Below are 19,598 nucleotides of genomic sequence, written 5' to 3' on the forward strand. Positions count from 1 at the left end.
ACTTGACATCAGTACTTGGTGATGAGTCATTGATACCATACACTAAGCAGTGCAAACCAACTACTCCTGAGTTAGTTGGCCACCAAGAAAGTCTTAAGGCTCTACTTGAGTGTAGGTCAAAACATTCTAAATCCAGGATTTCCCAGAATATTTAGCTAGCAGGTGCGTAGATACCGATTTGGACCGGTGATGGTTCGATTCCCCGAGTTCCTTCCAACCCCTTTGGATCCCCCTAACATAGAATAGAAGTAGGTGTAAAATAGAATCTATCGTATCTGGAAAAAAAAAATAATAATAATAAGCAGTGCACATGATTTATCCAATGTCCTCTCAGGAGAACCAACAGGCAACAGCAACACTGTAGAACATAATTGCAGGATACATAAAACTTGGATACTTTTCGTTAGTTGAATTTCAAACCGCAGAATGAACACAATCTTGAAATGCAGCTACTTCTAATGAAGTATCCGTTATGCTGGAGCCCAGTCAATAATTTACTTGGATGTCTTGTACCACTTCGATACCAAAAAAATGTATGCATGTCACCAAATTCGAGTATCAAAACTCCTCTAAAACTCTTCGCAAATTAGACCATCATTTCAATTCACCTACTCGTTGCTATGCTAAAACATATTTACAGACATGGTGTACAATCGCAACCCTGCTGCGTAGTGTTCTGAAATAGCTTCTTCTGCAGATCCGGTTCCCCTATTAATATTGACTGCCGAGAGAGCATATGCCAGCAGCATGACAAGAGTGGCCAAAGAAAAAGAAAAAATTTTAAGTCATACGGATTCCCCTTGTTCATGCCTCGATGCTGCTGCTCCAGAAATACTGGATTCAACATTTATAGTAACAGAATTGGCAGGCGACGTGGTGCTTGCACTGCCCTCTGGCCGCTGACCAGCAGGAAGCAGCCATATCTGAGAATGCTGAGATTGCTCAACTGGAATCTCTGAATCGTCAAAAGATTGGGTTGTGCGACGGGTCGTAGGGTGGACATATTTTGCTTCGAAAGAGTCCTGAACTGAGAGACGGCAAACTGGACAGGTAGACTGTTTCCTTAGCCAAACATCAATACAAGACAGATGAAAACTGTGGCCACATTTAGGCATAATCCTCAATACATCTTTATCTTCATAGTCGCCTAAGCATATGGTACACCTGCAAGGAAAATGCTAAACTCATGATTGGGCCAAAACAAAACACAGTAATTTCTTGTTTATTCTCACACTCTCACAGGATTTGTATCTTTGGATTCAGAAATTTATGAAATTTCTTCCTTGCCTTTTATGAACGAAAGGAGCTGCTAAGCCAAAATAACACAGCTTATTCTTCTCTGTGGTAATGAAAGCGTAGGTTTTTTCTTTCTTTTTTTTTCACTTCCTTCTCCTACCAAAAATGATTTTGGCCTAGTGCACTAATGCTAGTAGCGATTTATTTAGATACGCAAACAAACATGACAACATGTGACTTGAAAGATTTCATTAGGCTTATTAAAAAGCAGGCCCCCGACTGCTGGGTTTCATTTTTTTTTAGCACTTCGAAATAGGCAATTTCATGGTTTCACAGCTCATGAAACTGATACTTTTTTTTACAGTTGAAGATGCAAAGTTGTGAAGTACCATTAGCTTAGGATTTGCTTGGACAATGGTATCTCCTACTCCAACCAGAATTAGATATAATCCCACCTCCTTAAAAGACACCAATGTTGCAAAGAGACCCTTTATCTAGCAGGAACCTGTTAGGTTATCCTGAGCCATACGCTCTTTCTTCTTGATTCTTGAGCATGAAATTCTCCTTAGGTCTTCGACTGAGAAATTTCACGTGTATTGAACAAGAAAGTACCAGATTTTGCTGGAAATAACTAACTTATGTGATCAAGTGCACTAAAAAAAGGATCATCATAGAGAGCGAGAACTAAGATTTTACCATCTTCATCAGTGGCCTACAAAGGACATTGAGCTAAAAACTATAGATAATTAGACTCGATACATACTGACCCTATCAACCATCCATCCTTTCTTCTTAGATGGGCTCTTTCCAGTGCAGTGAAGCCAGAAAGGTAAAGCATGATTCTAATGGTAAGTTCACCTTATTATTTGGTCATTAAACTGGGCGGGCGCTGCTTTACAACTTCTGCGCACTACCTTAATTTTGTAGCACATGATTACGACAACTAACAAGGTTATCAGTGGGGATTCTTGATTATGCAAAGTTATGCAGTTAAAGATAATTTTCCAGAACAATTGTCAGCTATAGGTACTAGAGAATAGAGATGCCTACTTACCTAACAACTGAATTAACGCTTACAATTAACGCTGCAGTACCAGCAAAATCCAGACTAAAAAGGCAAATTGGTTTCTGTTTCTAGAAAACCTTTCTGACTTCATATTCTTTGTTAAGTTTCAGTCATTTGCTGTGCAGAAATCTAAAGGACACCAAGCAGCAGTATGATTGCAATAACAACTGGTGGCCAAGTCCAAATGCTGATTCTTGGACAACGGCACTTGAAAACTAACAGCAAATAGTAACACTATGAAAGCTGTTCATAGGCTATTCTGAAAATTTCGTGGCAACTTTATTTGACCAGAGCTAAGGATGCTTCTGTGCTTATCCCTGCCTAAAATTCATGAGACTAATAAATTTTGACAAACACGGGCAGAAAACTATGCTTGTTTGTGGTGTAAATAAAACAATGTTTTCCCAGAGGAAGAAAATTTGGTGAAGGCACATTTCTCCAGCTCTACAGCTTGTGGATTTGTACAAAACTTGCTTGAAATTCTCCTCAACATTTGGTTATCTTGGTCAGTTTGCGATACATTAATTCATTATTTTGATGTAGGACGCTCCTAAAGGCATGCTGCTGTTTAGTTGTACGAGTTTTCACATCAATTATCTTGTCAAGCGCCAGAAACAATAATCAAATATCTATTCTTCTGAAAATCATGGTGACAGCAAATTCTTGATCCATGAGATTAATTATCTGTCAGGAAATGGTACTTGTGTTTGTTTAGCAATTACTAAAGTTAAATTAGAAAAATGAACTTCACTGTGAATCAAAATGTAGGAGGTGGAATTAATAAAAGAAGTCTATGAATTTGAAAATTGATCTTCACCGTGAATCAAAACGTAGGTGGTTAAACTTACTGTGTGTCTTCTGTGGAACTGAACGCCTCCCGTTTAAACTTCATTGTCGGAATTGCAGCAACAACAGTGGGTTCAAGGCCACTGATCCGATGCTCTGGCTGCCAACCAAGAAGACAATTCCATTGTTAGGTCACGAATACATTAAAAAGGTCAAATGCCACCCAACATGGATGACAAAAGAAAAAACAACAGGAAACATATCTTCATGCATTGCACGGCTAGAACCAACCAAAAAATATAGAGAAAGCATTCGCACTCCAAAATACGGCAGTCTGCAAGGTTTGTACAGCCAAGTCTAAAACGAAAAGATACAGAGATAAATCAACGATATTTCTTCAGTTTCTAATAAGCATGAATTCTGAGAAACAAAAGATAGTTCCTGAAGATATATATTTCTTCTAGTTGTCCTCTTTAAATTAGCCAACCATCACTCTATTAAAATATCATCTCAGATTTTCCCAATTTAGACTGTTGAATACTTCGGCTTCCATGATGTGTTGCTCCTGCTCGTGCTCAATTTGACATTGCCTGCATAATTCATCTAATGCCCGGGATAAAGGGAGGAAATTTGAGTTGGCAGCTTAATACCAGCATGCAGCTTTTCTTCGATTAGCATGCAGCTTAATACCAGGATGTATAGAAGGATAGAGATGAATTCAGATGGTAAGAAGATCTCCCTTTTCAGCCATTAAATCAATCCCTTTTCTTCTTTAAGCGGAAACCATCTTGTTGATACATAATTTCAAGCTCACCAACATCTAACAATTTCAACTATAAAATTCCTATAAGCTGCGGCTCAGAATGGCTAGCAACCAACAGATGGCAAGTGCTAGCAATGGTACACTAGTGCTAGAGCAAATCAAACAATTTTTTTGGAAACTGCACTGATAGCTTCAAAATCATACTGACCAATGCAAAATCTGAGCAATCAAATAAGGGTAAAAAAAGAACAGCATCCATCTGTAAGCTAAAGAGCAACTCAGTAAACCAGCTCTTGGGAGTAACGAATGCAAGCCCGAAGAAGAAATTAAAAGATGAGTTCCAATGGAAGTCACAGAAAATTAAGAAAGAAAGAAGTTTGTCAAGAGGGTCAACTATATACCAGTTCAAATTCCATTCTTGAGCCAATCTCAAACATCTGCCGTGACTCCATCCGGCGAATCCTCCCACAAATCAGTCTTGTGCAGACAAAGACAATGAAAGTGGCACTCATTCCAAATCCAATAATGGTGGTAATCAGATTCATCCCCGAGCCAAACATCTCTAACTTCCTACTTCTTTAGGCCTCAGTTGTCCAAAAACAACAGAGGTTGAAACTCACCCCCTAAAGCAAATATTCAGACAACAAAACGGCCAAAAGAAAAGGCAAACAACAAATTTTTTTTTTTTAAAGAAAAGGTGCCACAACACTAAACTTGCATTTCAAGGCTACTAAAATACTGGGAATCTTCGATCTTAGATTGCCGATTCAATGATAGAAAGTAGAATTCAAGTCCAGCAAACCCAAGTTCCAACAAGCAGAAACAAAATCAGCTAGTTAGAAACATAGAGTAGAAATCTTTCCAAGTGGCGGACAACTTGAGTAATGCTCGAAAAACCCAATCATGAGAAATACCGACTCGATTCAAGAAACAAACAAAAAGGTGAAAATCCGATCAAGATTCTCCCACTCATAAGAAAACAAGCAGAACAACGAAATCCGGGATCAAGATTCAATTAAAAAAGGAGATTTTTGTCAATGAAAAATTCAAGAAAAAGAAAAGTCAAAAAAAACTACCCATATGGAATCCTAATCCCTTTGGGTGGACTCAAAGTCAAGAGCAAGAAGAGGGCCATAACAAAAGATTGATGGTGTAGAACTGTAGATGAGAAATGGTGGAACTAGAATAAGACTCCTCATTTCTCTCTTGGCTCGCTCATTTTGACTTGCATTTTTGTGGGATCCATCCCGCATTTAGGGAGGTTTTTATATGACGGCTGTGGACTGTTAATTGGCTCGCCTGAAATTTGGCGGCTAGTGAAAAAATAAAAGAAAAAAAATTTGCAACTGTAAAAACTAAAAAGTGGATCGGGCAAGCTTCCAACTGTGAAGGAAATAGAATGATTGATAATTCGATAGAATCTATTGGGTTGGTACATGGTAGTTGTTAGTTCACTAGGAAATAGGCCTACGGATGGTTGTCCCAGACAACCGTCCCTGCCCATTTACCCCAAAACATGTTTCGCTTTACAGTTTGCTGAGTGAGATGCTAGCTCTAGTACTGTTGCAGTAGCTTAGGCCCCATTTTTCCAACTGCTGATTTGGTGCCTTCCATTTTGGAGCAAGCCCCTCTGTGGCCCTGCAATGTGACATGTGTACCATTTTGTAGAGACCATGATGGATATGGGAAATCCAGCGACCAGCAAACACAAAAAGGTGATCAAGTTAATGATAAGGTTCTGGCTTCCTCTTTTTCCCCCTAACTGTGTACTTCACTTCAGCCTTTTCCTGGTCGTAGTACGATATTAATAATTCTCCAAAGCTCCATCGTAGTTTTTCCTTTTCTTTATTTTTCCCTTCTGAGGTGTCAACCCTAACGGTAGGTCTGTCAATGAGGTCGAATCAATCCAGCTCATCTTGTTTGGTCGAAAAAACATTCGCTGAACCTAAGATTTAGTTGGACGGGACAGAGTTTGAATTTAAATATTAGATTCGAGCTAAATGTGAATCGAATTTAATTCATGCTAGGTTCAGACTCGATTAAGGTTTAGCCCGTATAAAAGTATATTTTTTATTTATTTTTTTAATATAAGTAGGAGGATTCGAATTTAAAATCTCTCGTTTGTACTTCCACTCTCTCGAATCATTCAATTCATCTCTCCGCCCGTATATGAGTATAATTATGTATATAATATATATTAATATCTATAATTTATAATTATACATATTATTGCATAAAATGTTAATAATTTATATATAAATTCATAGTAATTCATAATTATATATTAAATTATGAATTTGGGTCGAATCTAATTTAAACACGAATCTAGTACAATAGTCTGAGTTGAGTCTGACCGTTTTAATCCCTAATCAACGACAACATCTACACCTAAAGGGAAAGAAACTCGTGAAGGTCTAATGTATTCATAAGTACTTTTTTCCTACTATTTTTTAGTATGTGTTACATGCTACATAGACCCGCTCAGTTTCTGCCTATGCCATGTGAATAGAGCTGTTAAACTACACGAGTAGCTCGAAAGCTCGTTAGAACTCGACTTGATAAGGCTCGAACTCGGCTCGTTAGTTGAGGTAAACGAGCCGAGCTCGAACTAGAAATGTGCTCGTTTAGTTAACGAGTCGAGTAAGATATCCGAGTAGCTCGTTAGAGCTACTTAATAAAGGGCATATTTGTCATTTTAGAAGTCAAAAGTATAAAAATTGAAAATTATAGATTTTTATTGAGGTTAATTTGCAGGAGCTCGAACTCGAGCAACATGTACATTTAACGAGTCGAGTTCGAACACATTTTAAAGTTCGTTAGGCGAGTCGAGCTCGGCTCGAATTAAGCTCGAATTGAGCTCAAATACTCGGCTCGATTACCAGCTTATGTGAAGCTGATACTACTGCTAGCTAGGTGGACACCTACTATTCCGGGGATTTGTACTCCAAAGTCTGCGTTAAAAGCAATAACAGTTTCATGGCATAAGATTGTTTGGGGGAAAGAAGTGCTATGTAAGACAGTGAGGATGGTCGTTTCGGCTCGGATAAACTGGGGCCGCACCTTGTGGTTCTCCTGGAAGGGCTGCCTCGGCAATCTATTTGCTAAGGTGACTTCGACCCATTCGTCACCTCGGTTAAGACCTCCCGTCATAGAGCCGAAATGACGATTAAGTGTCTGACAACCGCAGAAGGGTGGGGGTGTGACTTCTGACACATCTGACACCTAACAGAAAACTGCTCTGATACATGCGCCGCCTGACTCTGGCAGCTGTTTCGGCGCGCCTTTTCACAGAAACCAATCAAATCAACTTGATACGCTGTCCATATCAGATCTCTAGGGACCTGTACCAGCCGTCCCTCTCTCCTGTCCATCTCCTATAAATATCCAACGTTTCCACTGAGAAAGGGGATGATCAATTGCTGGTAAAGCAAGCTATGTTAATCTTCTTAACCGTTAAATTACTTCTTCAATCCCGAACTAACTTAAACTTCGGAGCTATACCGGGGGATTCAACCCCTCTTTTAGCTTGAACAGGTGACCCCGGTATCGCGACTTCTCTAAGCAAGAGCACTTACAACTCGCGATTCACTCAAGCAGGTCCAAAAAACACCTCTTCAATTGGCGCCGTCTGTGGGAACGCGAAGACATCAGAGGATGAAGCTTACGCGTTCTAGGAGCAGAAAAGCTCTCGCCATTGGGGCTGAGCAAGGTAACGCAGCTCAGCAGGAAGACATCTCCGAAGGGCAGGAATTCCCAGGAACTCAGCCTGCAAATGAAGAAGCCATAACCTGTATGGCCGAGTTTGTGATCGAGAACCCTAACATCTTCGAGGAGTTAGGGAGGTATCTTAAGAGACAAGACAAGCAAAAAGTCGAGTCCTCTAAAAGGAAGTCAGATGGATCTCCTGAAGGTTCATCTGAAGAAGAATCTGATGGGAGGCGCCTAAGCCGGAGTGCTTCAAAGCGGGCATTCTCCAAAACCACCTCTAAGGTAGCCTCCCTGACCAAGGCATTTTCCCGAGAACTCTTAGGACGACGACCTGAGGAGGAACCTCGGCCCTTGGGACCATCCGGTGTGAACTACATGAGGGCTCTACCCTTTACGGATGATATCAACGAGGAAAGACTTCCCCCCAACTTTAAGCTCCCCTCGATAAATCTTACGACGGCCGAGGCGATCCCGAGGACCACCTCCATGTTTTTATCTCGGCCTTCCGCCTATATTGCATCCCTGACCCCGTCATATGCCGGGTTTTTCCAGTATTCCTCCAGGGGACAGCTCGAAAATGGTTCTGGGGTTTAGAATCTAGGAGCATTTCGACCCTGGGGGAATTAGTGGAGAGATTTCTCCACCGGTTTGTATCCTCCCGACCTATGACCAGGACCTCGGCTTATCTGCTGAATATGCAACAGAACCCGGGAGAGTCACTTAGGTCGTACGTCCAGAGATTCCATGAGGAAAGCGTGCAGATACCTGATCCCAATGAGTAGGTTACCATCGCTGCTTTTACCCACGGGTTCGTTGCCGGGGTATTCAATACAGGGATCCACAAGAAGTATCCTCGCACACTCCAGGAACTATGGTTGAAGGTCGAGAAGGGCATACAGGCCGAAGACCTCAATCGCATGAAGAAAGAGATCCAAGCCGCCCGCTCAAGAACTGATCCACGAAGGGGAAAAGACGCTGGCCGAAATGAAGTAGGCACAGGAAGCGGCTTCCAAAGTCCTAGCCGAGATCGCCGCAGCATGTTTGACAGGATATCTAAGGGGAAATCATCCATCCCCGAGTCCGAGTTGACCCCTTTGAATACTACCCGATCCCGAGTATTGTCCGTGATGGAACAGAACAATCTCGGAAGGGCACCTCCGAAGATGTACGGTAGCAGAGACAAGAGGAACTCGAACCTCTACTGCCTGTATCACCGAGACATCGGGCATGAGACCGAAGACTGCGACGACCTCAAAAGAGTTCATCCGCCGAGGTGGAGGTCATCAACGTAATGAACCTCGACGTGACGGCCGGGGTGACCAACGCTGAGACGAAACGCGGATGTCGAGAAGCAGCTGCAGGCCCCCTGAGGATCCTAGGGAGACAAAAAGGCCTCCCCGAGACGGATCTTCAGGTCATGGGTTAGGGTATGGACCTAACATAGCCGGGGTCATCAACACCATCGTCGGAGGTCCAACGGGAAGAGATAGTCAGAACTCCCGGAAGAGGACCTAAAGGCAAGCTAATCCGGATCAGGCCGAGTCAAGCTCCCGCCTATCCGAAGTGATCTTTTACGGACCCAGCGATCCTATCCCAACTGCCTCGAGCAGCCATGAAGCTTTGATGATTGAGGTACTCACCAACAATTACATTGCTAAGAAGGTCTACGTTGACCCAGGGAGTTCGGTGGACGTCATGTACCTCCGCATTTTTGAAAGTCTTAAGTTGATCAGGGAACAAATGACCCCAGTGAGGACCCCCCTGGTAGGGTTCGGGGGACACATCGTGCATCCCGAAGGGATGGTGACTGTGGGGCGTCACCCCCATTGTCGAACCATCTCTGTCAATTTCGTGGTGGTTAAGGCCGACTCTCCGTACAACTTGCTTCTGGGTCAACCCACGCTTAATGCTCTGCGAGCGGTATACTCCACATACCATCTAAGTTTTAAGTTTTCTACCCCCGCGGGTATTGCCGAGGTAAGCAGTGATGTCTGCGCTGCCCGAGAGTGCTATCTCGCCACTTTGCAAGCAGCTTCCACATCGGCCTCCGGCACGAGACCCGAGAAGAGGTCCAACATCCTCTCAATTGATTGCATCAATTCTCAGCAAGTTGAGAAGCCCCAGAGTCTGGAGACCGGAGATGAGGTGGAGGAGATCTCCCAGGACCCCACGAATCCGGATCAGACGGTCCACGTCGGCATCCGTCTACCGGGCCCAATTAAGAAAGGTATGTTGGATCTTCTCAAAGAGTACCGAGACGTCTTTGCTTGGGCCGCAGATGAAGTCCAAGGAGTCTCGCATCACCTTATGGTACACGAGTTGAACGTTGATCCCCAGGCACGCCCGGTCAAACAAAAAAGGAGGCACATCGGCCCTGAGAGCAGCCGTGCTGTAGGTGAAGAAGTGAACAAACTCCTACCCGCAAAGATAATCCGAGAGGTCCAATATCCGACCTGGTTGTCCAACCCGGTCATGGTCAAGAAGGACACGGAGGCTTGGAGAATGTACGTCGACTTCACCGACCTCAACAAAGCCTACCCCAAGAACTGCTACCCATTGCCTAAAGTCGACACCTTGGTGAACTCGACAATGGGTTATGAGATCCTCTGTTTTCTTGATGCCTTCAAGGGACATCACCAGATCGGAATGAGTCAAGAAGACCAGGAGAAGACAGCCTTCTATACAGACCAAGGCATATATTGCTACACCACCATGCCTTTCGGACTAAAAAATGCAGGGGCCACATATCAGCGCCTGGTCAACCAAGCTTTTAAATCCCAGATCGGCCGAAATGTCGAAACCTACGTGGATGACATCCTTCTCAAGAGCCAGACGACCTCCACTTTCCTTTCTGACCTGAAAGAGATCCTTGAGATCCTCCGGAAGACGCGAATAATGTTAAACCCCAAGAAGTGTGTTTTTGAGGTCATCTCGGAAAAGTTTTGGGTTGCCTCGTCTCGAGGCGAGACATAGAAGCGAATCCAGATAAATTGAGAACGATCCAGGAAATGTCTCCACCTCGGTGTATCCGTGAGGTACAGAGGCTCACAGGGCGGTTGGCGGCCCTGAACCGGTTCCTGTCGCAATCAGCTTCCAAGGCGTTGCCTTTTTTCAAGGTTCTAAAGAAACCCGACAGCTTCTCCTGGACTGAAGAATGTCAACAGGCCTTTGAACAACTGAAGGAGTACATTCACCGCCTCCCAACACTCACCTCGCCTCGGCCGGGGGACAAGTTGTTCTTGTACCTGTCTGCCGCGGTCGAAACCGTAAGCGCCGTGTTGATAAGGGAGGAGGGTGTACAAATGCCAGTTTATTATATCAGCCGAGTCCTCCGGGGTCCGGAGAACATGTATAGACAGGCGGAGAAGCTCGTGCTGGCCTTAATCCACGCAACCCGCAGGCTTAAGCCCTACTTCTTAGGTCATCACATCTGCCTTAGAACTGACCAACCCTTCAGACAAGTGTTATCACGCCCGGAGGCTTCTGGACGTCTTACTAAATGGGCCATCGAACTAGGGGAGTATGACCTGTCTTACGAACCTCGAACGGCCATCAAAGCCCAAGCCCTCGCGGACTTCCTAGCTGAACTCACATTTGATGAAGTGAATGAGTCCACCCCGACCACCACTGAGCCTCAGCGGTGGGTTCTGCATTTGGACGGCTCGTTCAACAATGAGGGTAGTGGGGCAGGGTTGCTCCTCGAAGACCCCCAGGGAGAGGTGTGCTCATATGCCTTAAGGTTTGAATTTGTTGCCTCGAAACAATGAGGCCGAGTATGAGGCAGTCCTTGCCGGACTGCAGCTAGCTCATAAGCTGGGGCTGCGCACATTTTGGTCTACAGTGACTCCCAACTTGTCGTGTGCCAGATACTGTATGAGTATGAGGCCAGAGAACAGGTCATGCATCGCTACCTCTCCAATGTCCACCAGTTGATGGCACATTTCGAGTCTTTTGAAATCTAAAAGATACCGCGGTCGCAGAACAAGCGGGCTGACGCCCTATCTCGTCTTGCTTCTACCTCGTTTTCTGATTTGAACAAGACGATTCTTATGGAAGTCTTAACCGAACCGGGATACGTAGGAGAAGTCGTGTATCCCGTCTACCCTGAGGACACCTGAATGGGCCCATTGATTCGGTTTCTCAGTCGGGGGGAGCTCCCTGATGACCGAGCTGAATCAAGAAAGATTCAGGGTAAAGCAGCTCGGTACGTCCTCCGACAGAATTTCTTGTACAAGAGGTCCTACCTCGACCCGTAGCTGCAGTGTATTACACCAGAAGAAGGCGAGAGGATCCTCCAAGACATACACGAGGGACTTTGTGGTGCTCACGTCGGCTACAGGATGCTTGTCAAAAAGCCTTTGTTGCTTGGGCATTTCTGGCACACCATGAAGGTAGATGCCCAGATCACAGTCCTCAGTTGTCCCTCTTGCCAGCACCACGCCCCTGAGCACCACCAGTCGACCAACCTCATGATCGTGGTCACCTCGCCATAGCCGTTCGAACAATGGGAGACTGACATAATCGGCCCATTCCCCAGAACCCTAGGCAATTATGCCTACGTGGTGGTGGCGGTAGATTACTTCACCAAATGGGTCGAGGCCGAGCCTCTGAGAAGCATCACTGGGTCAGCAGTTCAAAAATTCTTCTGAAAGAGCGTGGTTTGTCGCTTCGGCCTACCCCGAGTGGTCATCTCGGATAACGGCAGGCAGTTTGCTGATAATCCTTTCAAAGCGTGGTGTGAAAACCTTGAGATCAAACAGCATTTCACCTCGGTTGGACACCCCCAGGCCAATGAGCAGGCCGAAAACTTCAACCGCACTTCATGGCCTCAAAACCAGACTACATCGAGTTGGATCATCATGGTTGGAACCCCGTTCTCTCTAACTTATGGGTCCGTAGCTGTCGTCCCAGTCGAGTTCATCACTCCGAACCCGCGAATGGCAGCATATACCGCCGAAGTTAATGAAGAAGAACGGCGAGTTGATCTCGATCTCGCCGAAGAGAAGCGTGATATGGCAGCGGCCAAAGTCGTTCTTTATAAAAATATCCTAACTGGCTACTATAATGCTCGGGTCAGACACCTGCGATTCAATCCGGGAGACCTTGTGCTCCGGAAGAATTCGGTCAGCCGAGCTTAATCTCAGGAAAAACTTAGCCCCAAGTGGGAGGGACCCTACCGTGTGATCGAATCCAGCCAAAACGGATACTGTAAATTAGCGTTCCGGGATGGTTCTCGGGTGCCTCGAATTTGGCATGTTGAAAACCTCAAATTGTATTACCCTTGAGGGGTACGTGTGACGCCCCCGCTTTTTTCAAGGGCGAACCCTAGGGTATCGGCGGGGCGCCTGCCTAACTCGCGTCAGGACTCAAAATTTCAAAATAATAAAACTAGATAAACCCACAAGCGTACTATTCATAATATATCTAACGCCAAAAGAGTTCTATTCACCATCCCAAAAGTAGCTATTCACATCACTATTTACATTATAACAACAACCAACAGAGGGTGGACCCTAAGGTGGGTCCTTATACAAACCATCAAAACAAAAGGAACATCTTAACTGTCCAACTAATACAAAATAAACCTAACTATACTAGTGGCAGTGTCCAAAAATTTCCCACGTCGTCTTTGCTAAGAAAAACAAAGAAAACGGGGTAAGCTAGAAGCTTAGTAAGTAAACAGGGGTAAAAGCGTAAGTTTCACATTTAAATAAACAACTATTTCACAAAAATGTCAAGTCAAGTGCAAAAGTAACAATACAAAGGAAGGATATAGGTTGGCTCCAAAGCCAAGTCATTTGCCATGCGCGATCTCCTGTCGACACTCCGTCGACCATAAAGAAGGTCCGTAGAACTCCACTTGTACACCCACCGAACACCTTATCACCCTCACTGGCCAGTCACCTCACAAACTTGCTCGGGCGAATGAAATCACAAACTTGAGCTTGAGTCACAAGCTCGGGTCACAAACTTGCTTCACAACTGGAACCTACGAACTTGGTGACCTCAAACTAGGTTGGACTGGCTTCTACCAAACCCCGGCCGGCTCGAATAATCCATTTAGGTCTTGAGATCGGGCCCACAACTTCAACATATTTCACGAACTCACGAAAGTCACCCCGAGCTCCAAGGTCAAGGGGTTCAAACCTAAAATAATTCATTTAGACATGTCTGGTATAAATATGCACGTAAATTAGGGTTTAGGTCGAGTACGATGAAGTACACCCTCGCCTAGGTACCCTTTCATTCACCTTAAACACATAAGCAAGTTATATACAAAATGGTCCGAATACTTACTCAAAACACAAAAGTAGTACAAGAGCAAAAATCACTTCGCGCGTGTTCTCTAGTAGTGGGCCCCACCGGCTCCGCTTAACTCACCACTGTCTGAAATAGAAGATTTATCACATTATATCACAAACGGCTACTAAACGGCTACTAACAAACCCAAAACAAGCAAAACAGCAAAAATCGGCAAACGCATGTGCGGAAACGGCAAGATTGACACGCGCGCGCGCGGAACGGCAAAACGGAAACGGCCAAATCCGTCATCTCAAACCGTTTTGATCAAAGATTAGGCTAGGAATGTCGGATCAAAGTGAACGAGACACCGTTTCGAAGCTATGAAGAAGGGCTACAATTCTCCTGAAGACACCTTAATCTATATCTGAATGGAAGCAGGTCGAAATTATGGAAAATAGTACCAGAAATTTACGTGTTCGGGTGACGAACAGGGTTTGTTTGCTGGACCATAACTCACAGCTCACAAATCCAAATCAAGAAATTCCAAAGGCGTTGGAAATCTAGGACATAAGGCTATAACTTTCATGTTTGGACCAAAAGCTGAATCAATACAGAGCATGGAGGAAAATGGGTCCAAACATTCCTGTCAGAAATGTCCAAATTTGAAGGCAGTTCTGACAATCGATCTTGTTTTGGTCATAACTGGAGCTATGGGACTCGGATTCGGATGAACTTTATACCGTTTCGAAGCTAAAACCAAGATCTACATTTCTTATGAAGGGGTCAATACCCAGTTCATACGTTATCAAAACAGACAAAATATGGTCAGAGGCTAAAACAAGAAACACGGCAGAATGCCGAGTTTAGAATAGATGCGACCATTTTGGCCATAACTCAGGCTTCATAGATCCGTTTAAGGTGTTCTTGGTGGCGTTGAAAAGCTAAGACAGAGTACTAAAATGTTCATGTTTTGGTAATTAGCTAAATCCACATGGATCACAGTGAATAAATACAACCAAATAGATGAATTGTCTAACACGGAACACTGGAATGCATCCTAGGGCAGTGAGGGTATTTTGGTCTTTTCATAAGCTACACTGCTCCGATTGGGCTGAAATTTTGTAAGCAACTACAATACATCATTCTCTACAACTTTCATGTTTTAACCTAAGGCTAATTCTACCTCTAACTAGGATGAACAGTATCGGGCAGAAAGGGTGAAATTGAAACCCTAATTCCGAAATTTTCCGTTCAATATGGAAATTTTCCGCAAATAGCCGCTATCTTAACACCAAGGCTTCATTCTAAACCATTTCCAACCATCATACATGGCCACACAATATTAATCATATGAAAACAGAAAAATCCCACATAAATAGAAAAATTCACCAATCTTAACTAAAATCAAGAAATAATCCACCAAATCACACTTATAATCACCACAAGTCATTAATTAAACATCATTAGATAGAAGAGAGGGGTTCCATAGTCACTCACCTTATCAACACAAGAAAAGGAGCAACTTTGCACTTTAATCTCCTAAATCACTTCACTAATCACCTCACAATCACTAAGAGAGAGGTTTTTATGGAGAGTTTTCAAGTTTAATCGGTTAGTTTGTTGAATTGGGCAAGATTGAAGCAAGAATTTTGGAGAGGTTTTTCTTCTTTTCTCTTGAAGAGTGGCCGGCCAAGAACTTGGGATTTTTGAGTGATTTTTGGGTCAATTTTTGATTTATTTGGTAAAGTAATGAATAGTGGTCAAAAGTAAGAACAATTCTCCAAGTGACACTTGTCACTACAAGTAATACATGGTTATCCTTTTGTCTCTCCACTCTCATCCATATAAAAACCTCTAATTATCTCGTAACACCTGATAAAATAAATCTGATATCCAAAACTTAACCTAACTGGCTGAAATTTGCCGAACTTTCAGCACTAGTGGGTCCCACGTCCGATATATGTTCTTAATTTCTCAAAAACTAACTGATACTAGAAAAATCATCTACAAACTATATTTACTCAATAAAATTTTCTGGGAAATTGTCTAATAAAGAAAATGTCGAAAAGGCGGGCGATCAATAAAATAAACCTTAGAAACTTAGAAAATTTTCGGGTTCTCGCACTCATTCTTTCGGGGCGTCACAGTACGTGCTTTTAATTTTCAGTTCTTGAGTTATTTCTCACTTAGTCTCAATTTATTTCAAGTGAAAAATAAGGGGACAAAGCAGCAATAAAAAAGGTAAATCGAAAATCGAGCTCAATTAAAAAGAAGGCAAAAATACGAAGTCAGTTGTATTGAACTACAAAAAGTAGAAGACCGAGGTCCGGAATGCTCCTAAACATCCACGACCTCGGCCCTCAGGTACAAAAAGAGAATGCTTCTAAGCATTCCCTGCCCCGGTGCCTTGTTCTCCCATGGTCTCTCCCCACACCTCGGCGTCTTGCTGTCCTTCAGCCTCTCCGCCGGTCTTGTCCCCTTCGAGGCCAACGCCATCTAAGTCAAACTTTTGAAGCCACTTGTTGAATTCCGCCCGGACCTCGATTAGGTCTCTTCCGGCCTGGATGCCTTCGGTCATGCGGTCACACAGCTCTTTGGCATCCTCATTGTAGTTCAGCGCATCCTGGAGAGACTCCAGTTGTTCAGAAGAGAGGAAGGGCGCCGCGTCATTGATCGTTGTGGTGTAACCAAACATGAAACTCGGCAGCGTCAGTTCGCCAAGGTCGCTGGTGAAAGATTCCAACTTGCGGAAGGCTTCAAAGGCCGACATCCCGGCCATCTCTATCGCTTTTTTGGATGACTGTTCCTCTTGGGCTCTTCTTTCTTTTTCTTCACCGAGGGCCGTTATCAGAGAGTTCTTTGTTACCTCGGCTCGGTTTCTGGCCGCCTCAGCCTTATCTCGCTCCAGCTCGGTGGCTCTTAGCCTTTCTTCTAGCTCAGCAATCTTCTTCTGAAGCTCGGAGGACGGCTTATAAGTCTCCATTATATTCCCATAACGCTGAATCATCTCAGCAAAAAAGGTCGTGGTGGATGCCCAGGAGACTGAGACACTTTGCATCAGCTCGCCAGGGGTCAGCTTCCTGGCATAAGTGTTGTCCAGCGGCAGCACTGAATGCACGAGGAGCTCCTGTGCAACCAAGGAATTTTTGCAGCGGTCGTTGACGTTGATATTCCACTCCGGGCACCACTGTGCTCCGGAGTGCCTCTTGTCCTCCCCGACCTCTTGAGCAGGCACGTGGTGGAAATTGAACAACGAGAACCCCGTGACGGGGTGATCTGGAAAAGGTGTTACACCCTGGCTTCGGGGTAGAGAGACTATTGTTATTCCTCGAATGGGGACTCCCACCGGAATGGCCGAGGCTCAGGAGCACCCTGGAGTAATCGAGGTGCGTGAGCCATCCCCTACGATCACCACGGGAGGTTCGCGGCTCGCCGTTGTCGCGGCAGCCTTCTTGGCCGGCCTGGTGGAGGGCTCGGCAGTGTCCTTGCGTTTCTTTGGTCTTTTGGCCACTTCGGCTGCCGTTCCGGAGGTTATCAAGTCAGAAACTCTCGTCACTGCAAAGTACTAAAGGAAAGTTAGTTAGAATCAAGGATAAACAAACAAAGTAGGGAATGAAAAAGTACAAGGTTTTTGAAACCTAGAGGAGAAGAAGACGGGATGATTCTTGCTGATCAAAACTCGGCTGATTCCGCCGTCAATTAGAACTGTCTCGGGAAAATCCCAACAGTTGATCCTGAGACCCGACCCCGTCAGCTTCTTGAAGTTGCCCTCCTCCAGTTTGCCCGGAGATGTCTCTTTGACCGGGGTGGGAGGCCTCCACCAGAATCTTCTGGGGAAATCCTCAGTTGGAACGAAGATGAAGTTTCCCAACCACTCCTTTATCGAAGTGGGGGCATCCACCACCAACTTCGGGATCTTGTTCCCGAAGTAAACCAACCCTTTTCGCTTTCACTGTTTTTGAGCGAGTAGCACCGGCGGAAGAGGTTGACAGTGGGGTCTATTTCCTGATGTCGGCAGAGCAGTTGAAAGCCGACGAGAACGCGAATGGCGTTGGGGGTGAGTTGAGTGATTCTCACCCCCCAAATACCTCAAGCAGTCTCGAAAAAACCTTGTGATGGGCATCCTGAGTCCGGCCTCCAGTTGATCCACATAATTAGCCACCCTACCCCTTGGTGGTAGTGCGGCTGATTGATCTGGCCGAGGCGGATAGAGGCTGTAGTTCCTCCTCCAGGGATATCGGCAAACCACCTCGGCTACCAGAGTTTGATTCATGATGCTGCTAAAGGTAGGCATTTGGCCGTAGTTGAGTGCTGATAGATCCGGAGGGGTGGCCGGCTCTTGCACACCCTCATCCCTGGAAACCTCGTCGCCGAGATTTTCGTTATAAAGAACCTCAGCTTCGACCTCTATCTCTTCGTCCTGCTCTTGGAGTGACCCGGTCTAGTGGGACGCTCTGGCACCATCTTCCCTCGATTCGGAGGCAGTTCTTTTCTCGGAGGGGTCGGGCCTCTCTGCCTCGGTGAAGTCGGGTCTCACTGTCTCTTTATGTGTGCGAGCTGTCCTAACCATTAGTAAAGAAAGAAAGTACTTACTCAGAAGATGCGGTTTAGGAAATGGCCGAAGTGGAAAGACAGACGGAAACGAAGCTCTGGGGTGATTTTAGATTTCTGGTAAAAAGTGAAACGGTAAAAAGGGACTCCTATTTATAGGCTAACGGGGGAAAGATGAAGAGGCGATACATTTGGGATTCTCGAGGGCGCGTTCTCTCTCCTCATTAATGAAAAGACTGTTCGCCTGCCTGCTGATTTCGCGCTTATTCATGAACCTGCCATTAAAGCTAACAGCCGTCATTTCGCTTCTCCCCTAATTCCATCCACGCGGTCATGACGTGTCTGTGTTCCGTGTCCTACATACTTATCAGCCTCGGAAAGTAACGATCTCGAGAAACAACGATCTCGCCCTTTCCGAAACCTGGGGGGCTTAGTGAGGATGGTCGTTTTGGCTCGGATAGACTGGGGCCGCACCTTGTGGTTCTCCTGGAAGGGCTGCCTCGGCAATCTATTTGCTGAGGTGACTTCGACCCATTCGTCACCTCAGCTAGGACCTCCCGTCATAGAGCCGAAGTGACGATTAAGTGTCTGACAACCGCAGAAGGGTGGGGGTGTGACTTCTGACACATCTGATACCTGACAGAAAGCTGCTCTGATACATGCGCCGCCTGATTCTGGCAGCTGTTTCGGCGCGCCTTTTCACAGGAACCAATCAAATCAACTTGATACGCTGTCTATATCAGATCTCTAGGGACCTGTACCAGCCGTCCCTCTCTCCTATCCATCCCCTATAAATACCTAACATTTCCACTGAGAAAGGGGATGATCAATTGCTGGTAAAGCAGGCTATATTAATCTTCTTAACCGTTAAATTACTTCTTCAGTCCCGAACTAACTTAAGTTTCGGAGCTATACCGGGGGATTCAACCCCTCTTTTAGCTTGAACATGTGACCCCGGTATCGTGACTTCTCTAAGCTAGAGCACTTACAACTCGCGATTCACTCAAGCAGGTCCAAAAAATACCTCTTCAACATTCATTAATTCTCTTGCTTGCTTGTAGACTGCGATTGAGCACTAATAATAGACTAATTAGATCCTTGGGTGGTCTCGAAGTGGATTCTATGTCTTGCTTTTGCTCTTCCGGTCCTGGAATTTATATTCTCGTATGTTTTTCCTCTGTCCGTACGCAGCATGTATTTGGGAAATGGTTCACAACGTAGATGTTTGGTTTTTAGTAAGGCCAC

At 44.9% G+C, this 19,598-nt stretch overlaps 2 protein-coding genes across 2 annotated transcripts; one reads left to right on the forward strand and one right to left on the reverse strand.

Annotated features, from left to right (window-relative positions):
* Positions 1–438: 438 nt before the first annotated feature.
* On the reverse strand, positions 439–4,705 carry LOC113733113 (RING-H2 finger protein ATL58). The gene is made up of 3 exons (XM_027259264.2): positions 4,253–4,705; positions 3,151–3,248; positions 439–1,164 (listed from the first exon to the last, which is right to left on the reverse strand). Exons 1-3 carry the CDS (start codon positions 4,409–4,411, stop codon positions 786–788), a joined length of 636 nt encoding a protein of 211 aa, XP_027115065.1. The 5' UTR covers positions 4,412–4,705; the 3' UTR covers positions 439–785.
* Positions 4,706–10,567: 5,862 nt separating this feature from the next.
* LOC140036464 (uncharacterized) lies at positions 10,568–12,697 on the forward strand. The gene is made up of 3 exons (XM_072077894.1): positions 10,568–11,278; positions 11,426–11,494; positions 12,212–12,697. Exons 1-3 carry the CDS (start codon positions 10,568–10,570, stop codon positions 12,695–12,697), a joined length of 1,266 nt encoding a protein of 421 aa, XP_071933995.1.
* The last annotated feature ends 6,901 nt before the right edge of the window (positions 12,698–19,598 follow it).

This window comes from Coffea arabica, chromosome 2e, assembly GCF_036785885.1.
Source record: "Coffea arabica cultivar ET-39 chromosome 2e, Coffea Arabica ET-39 HiFi, whole genome shotgun sequence".
In the NCBI taxonomy this organism is placed as follows: Eukaryota; Viridiplantae; Streptophyta; class Magnoliopsida; order Gentianales; family Rubiaceae; genus Coffea; species Coffea arabica.

Bases quoted from the DNA above. Each gene is read 5' to 3' on its own strand.
- LOC113733113 (XM_027259264.2), bottom strand. From the start codon at position 4,411: ATGTTTGGCTCGGGGATGAATCTGATTACCACCATTATTGGATTTGGA. The intron at 3,249-4,252 runs GTATATAGTTGA...CTTGGTTGGCAG, and splicing joins CAAGAATGGAATTTGAACTG to CCAGAGCATCGGATCAGTGG. The intron at 1,165-3,150 runs GTAAGTTTAACC...TTTTCCTTGCAG, and splicing joins AGTTCCACAGAAGACACACA to GTGTACCATATGCTTAGGCG.
- LOC140036464 (XM_072077894.1), top strand. From the start codon at position 10,568: ATGTCTCCACCTCGGTGTATCCGTGAGGTACAGAGGCTCACAGGGCGG. The intron at 11,279-11,425 runs GTGTGCTCATAT...GTCGTGTGCCAG, and splicing joins TCGAAGACCCCCAGGGAGAG to ATACTGTATGAGTATGAGGC. The intron at 11,495-12,211 runs GCACATTTCGAG...TTCTTCTGAAAG, and splicing joins CCAATGTCCACCAGTTGATG to AGCGTGGTTTGTCGCTTCGG.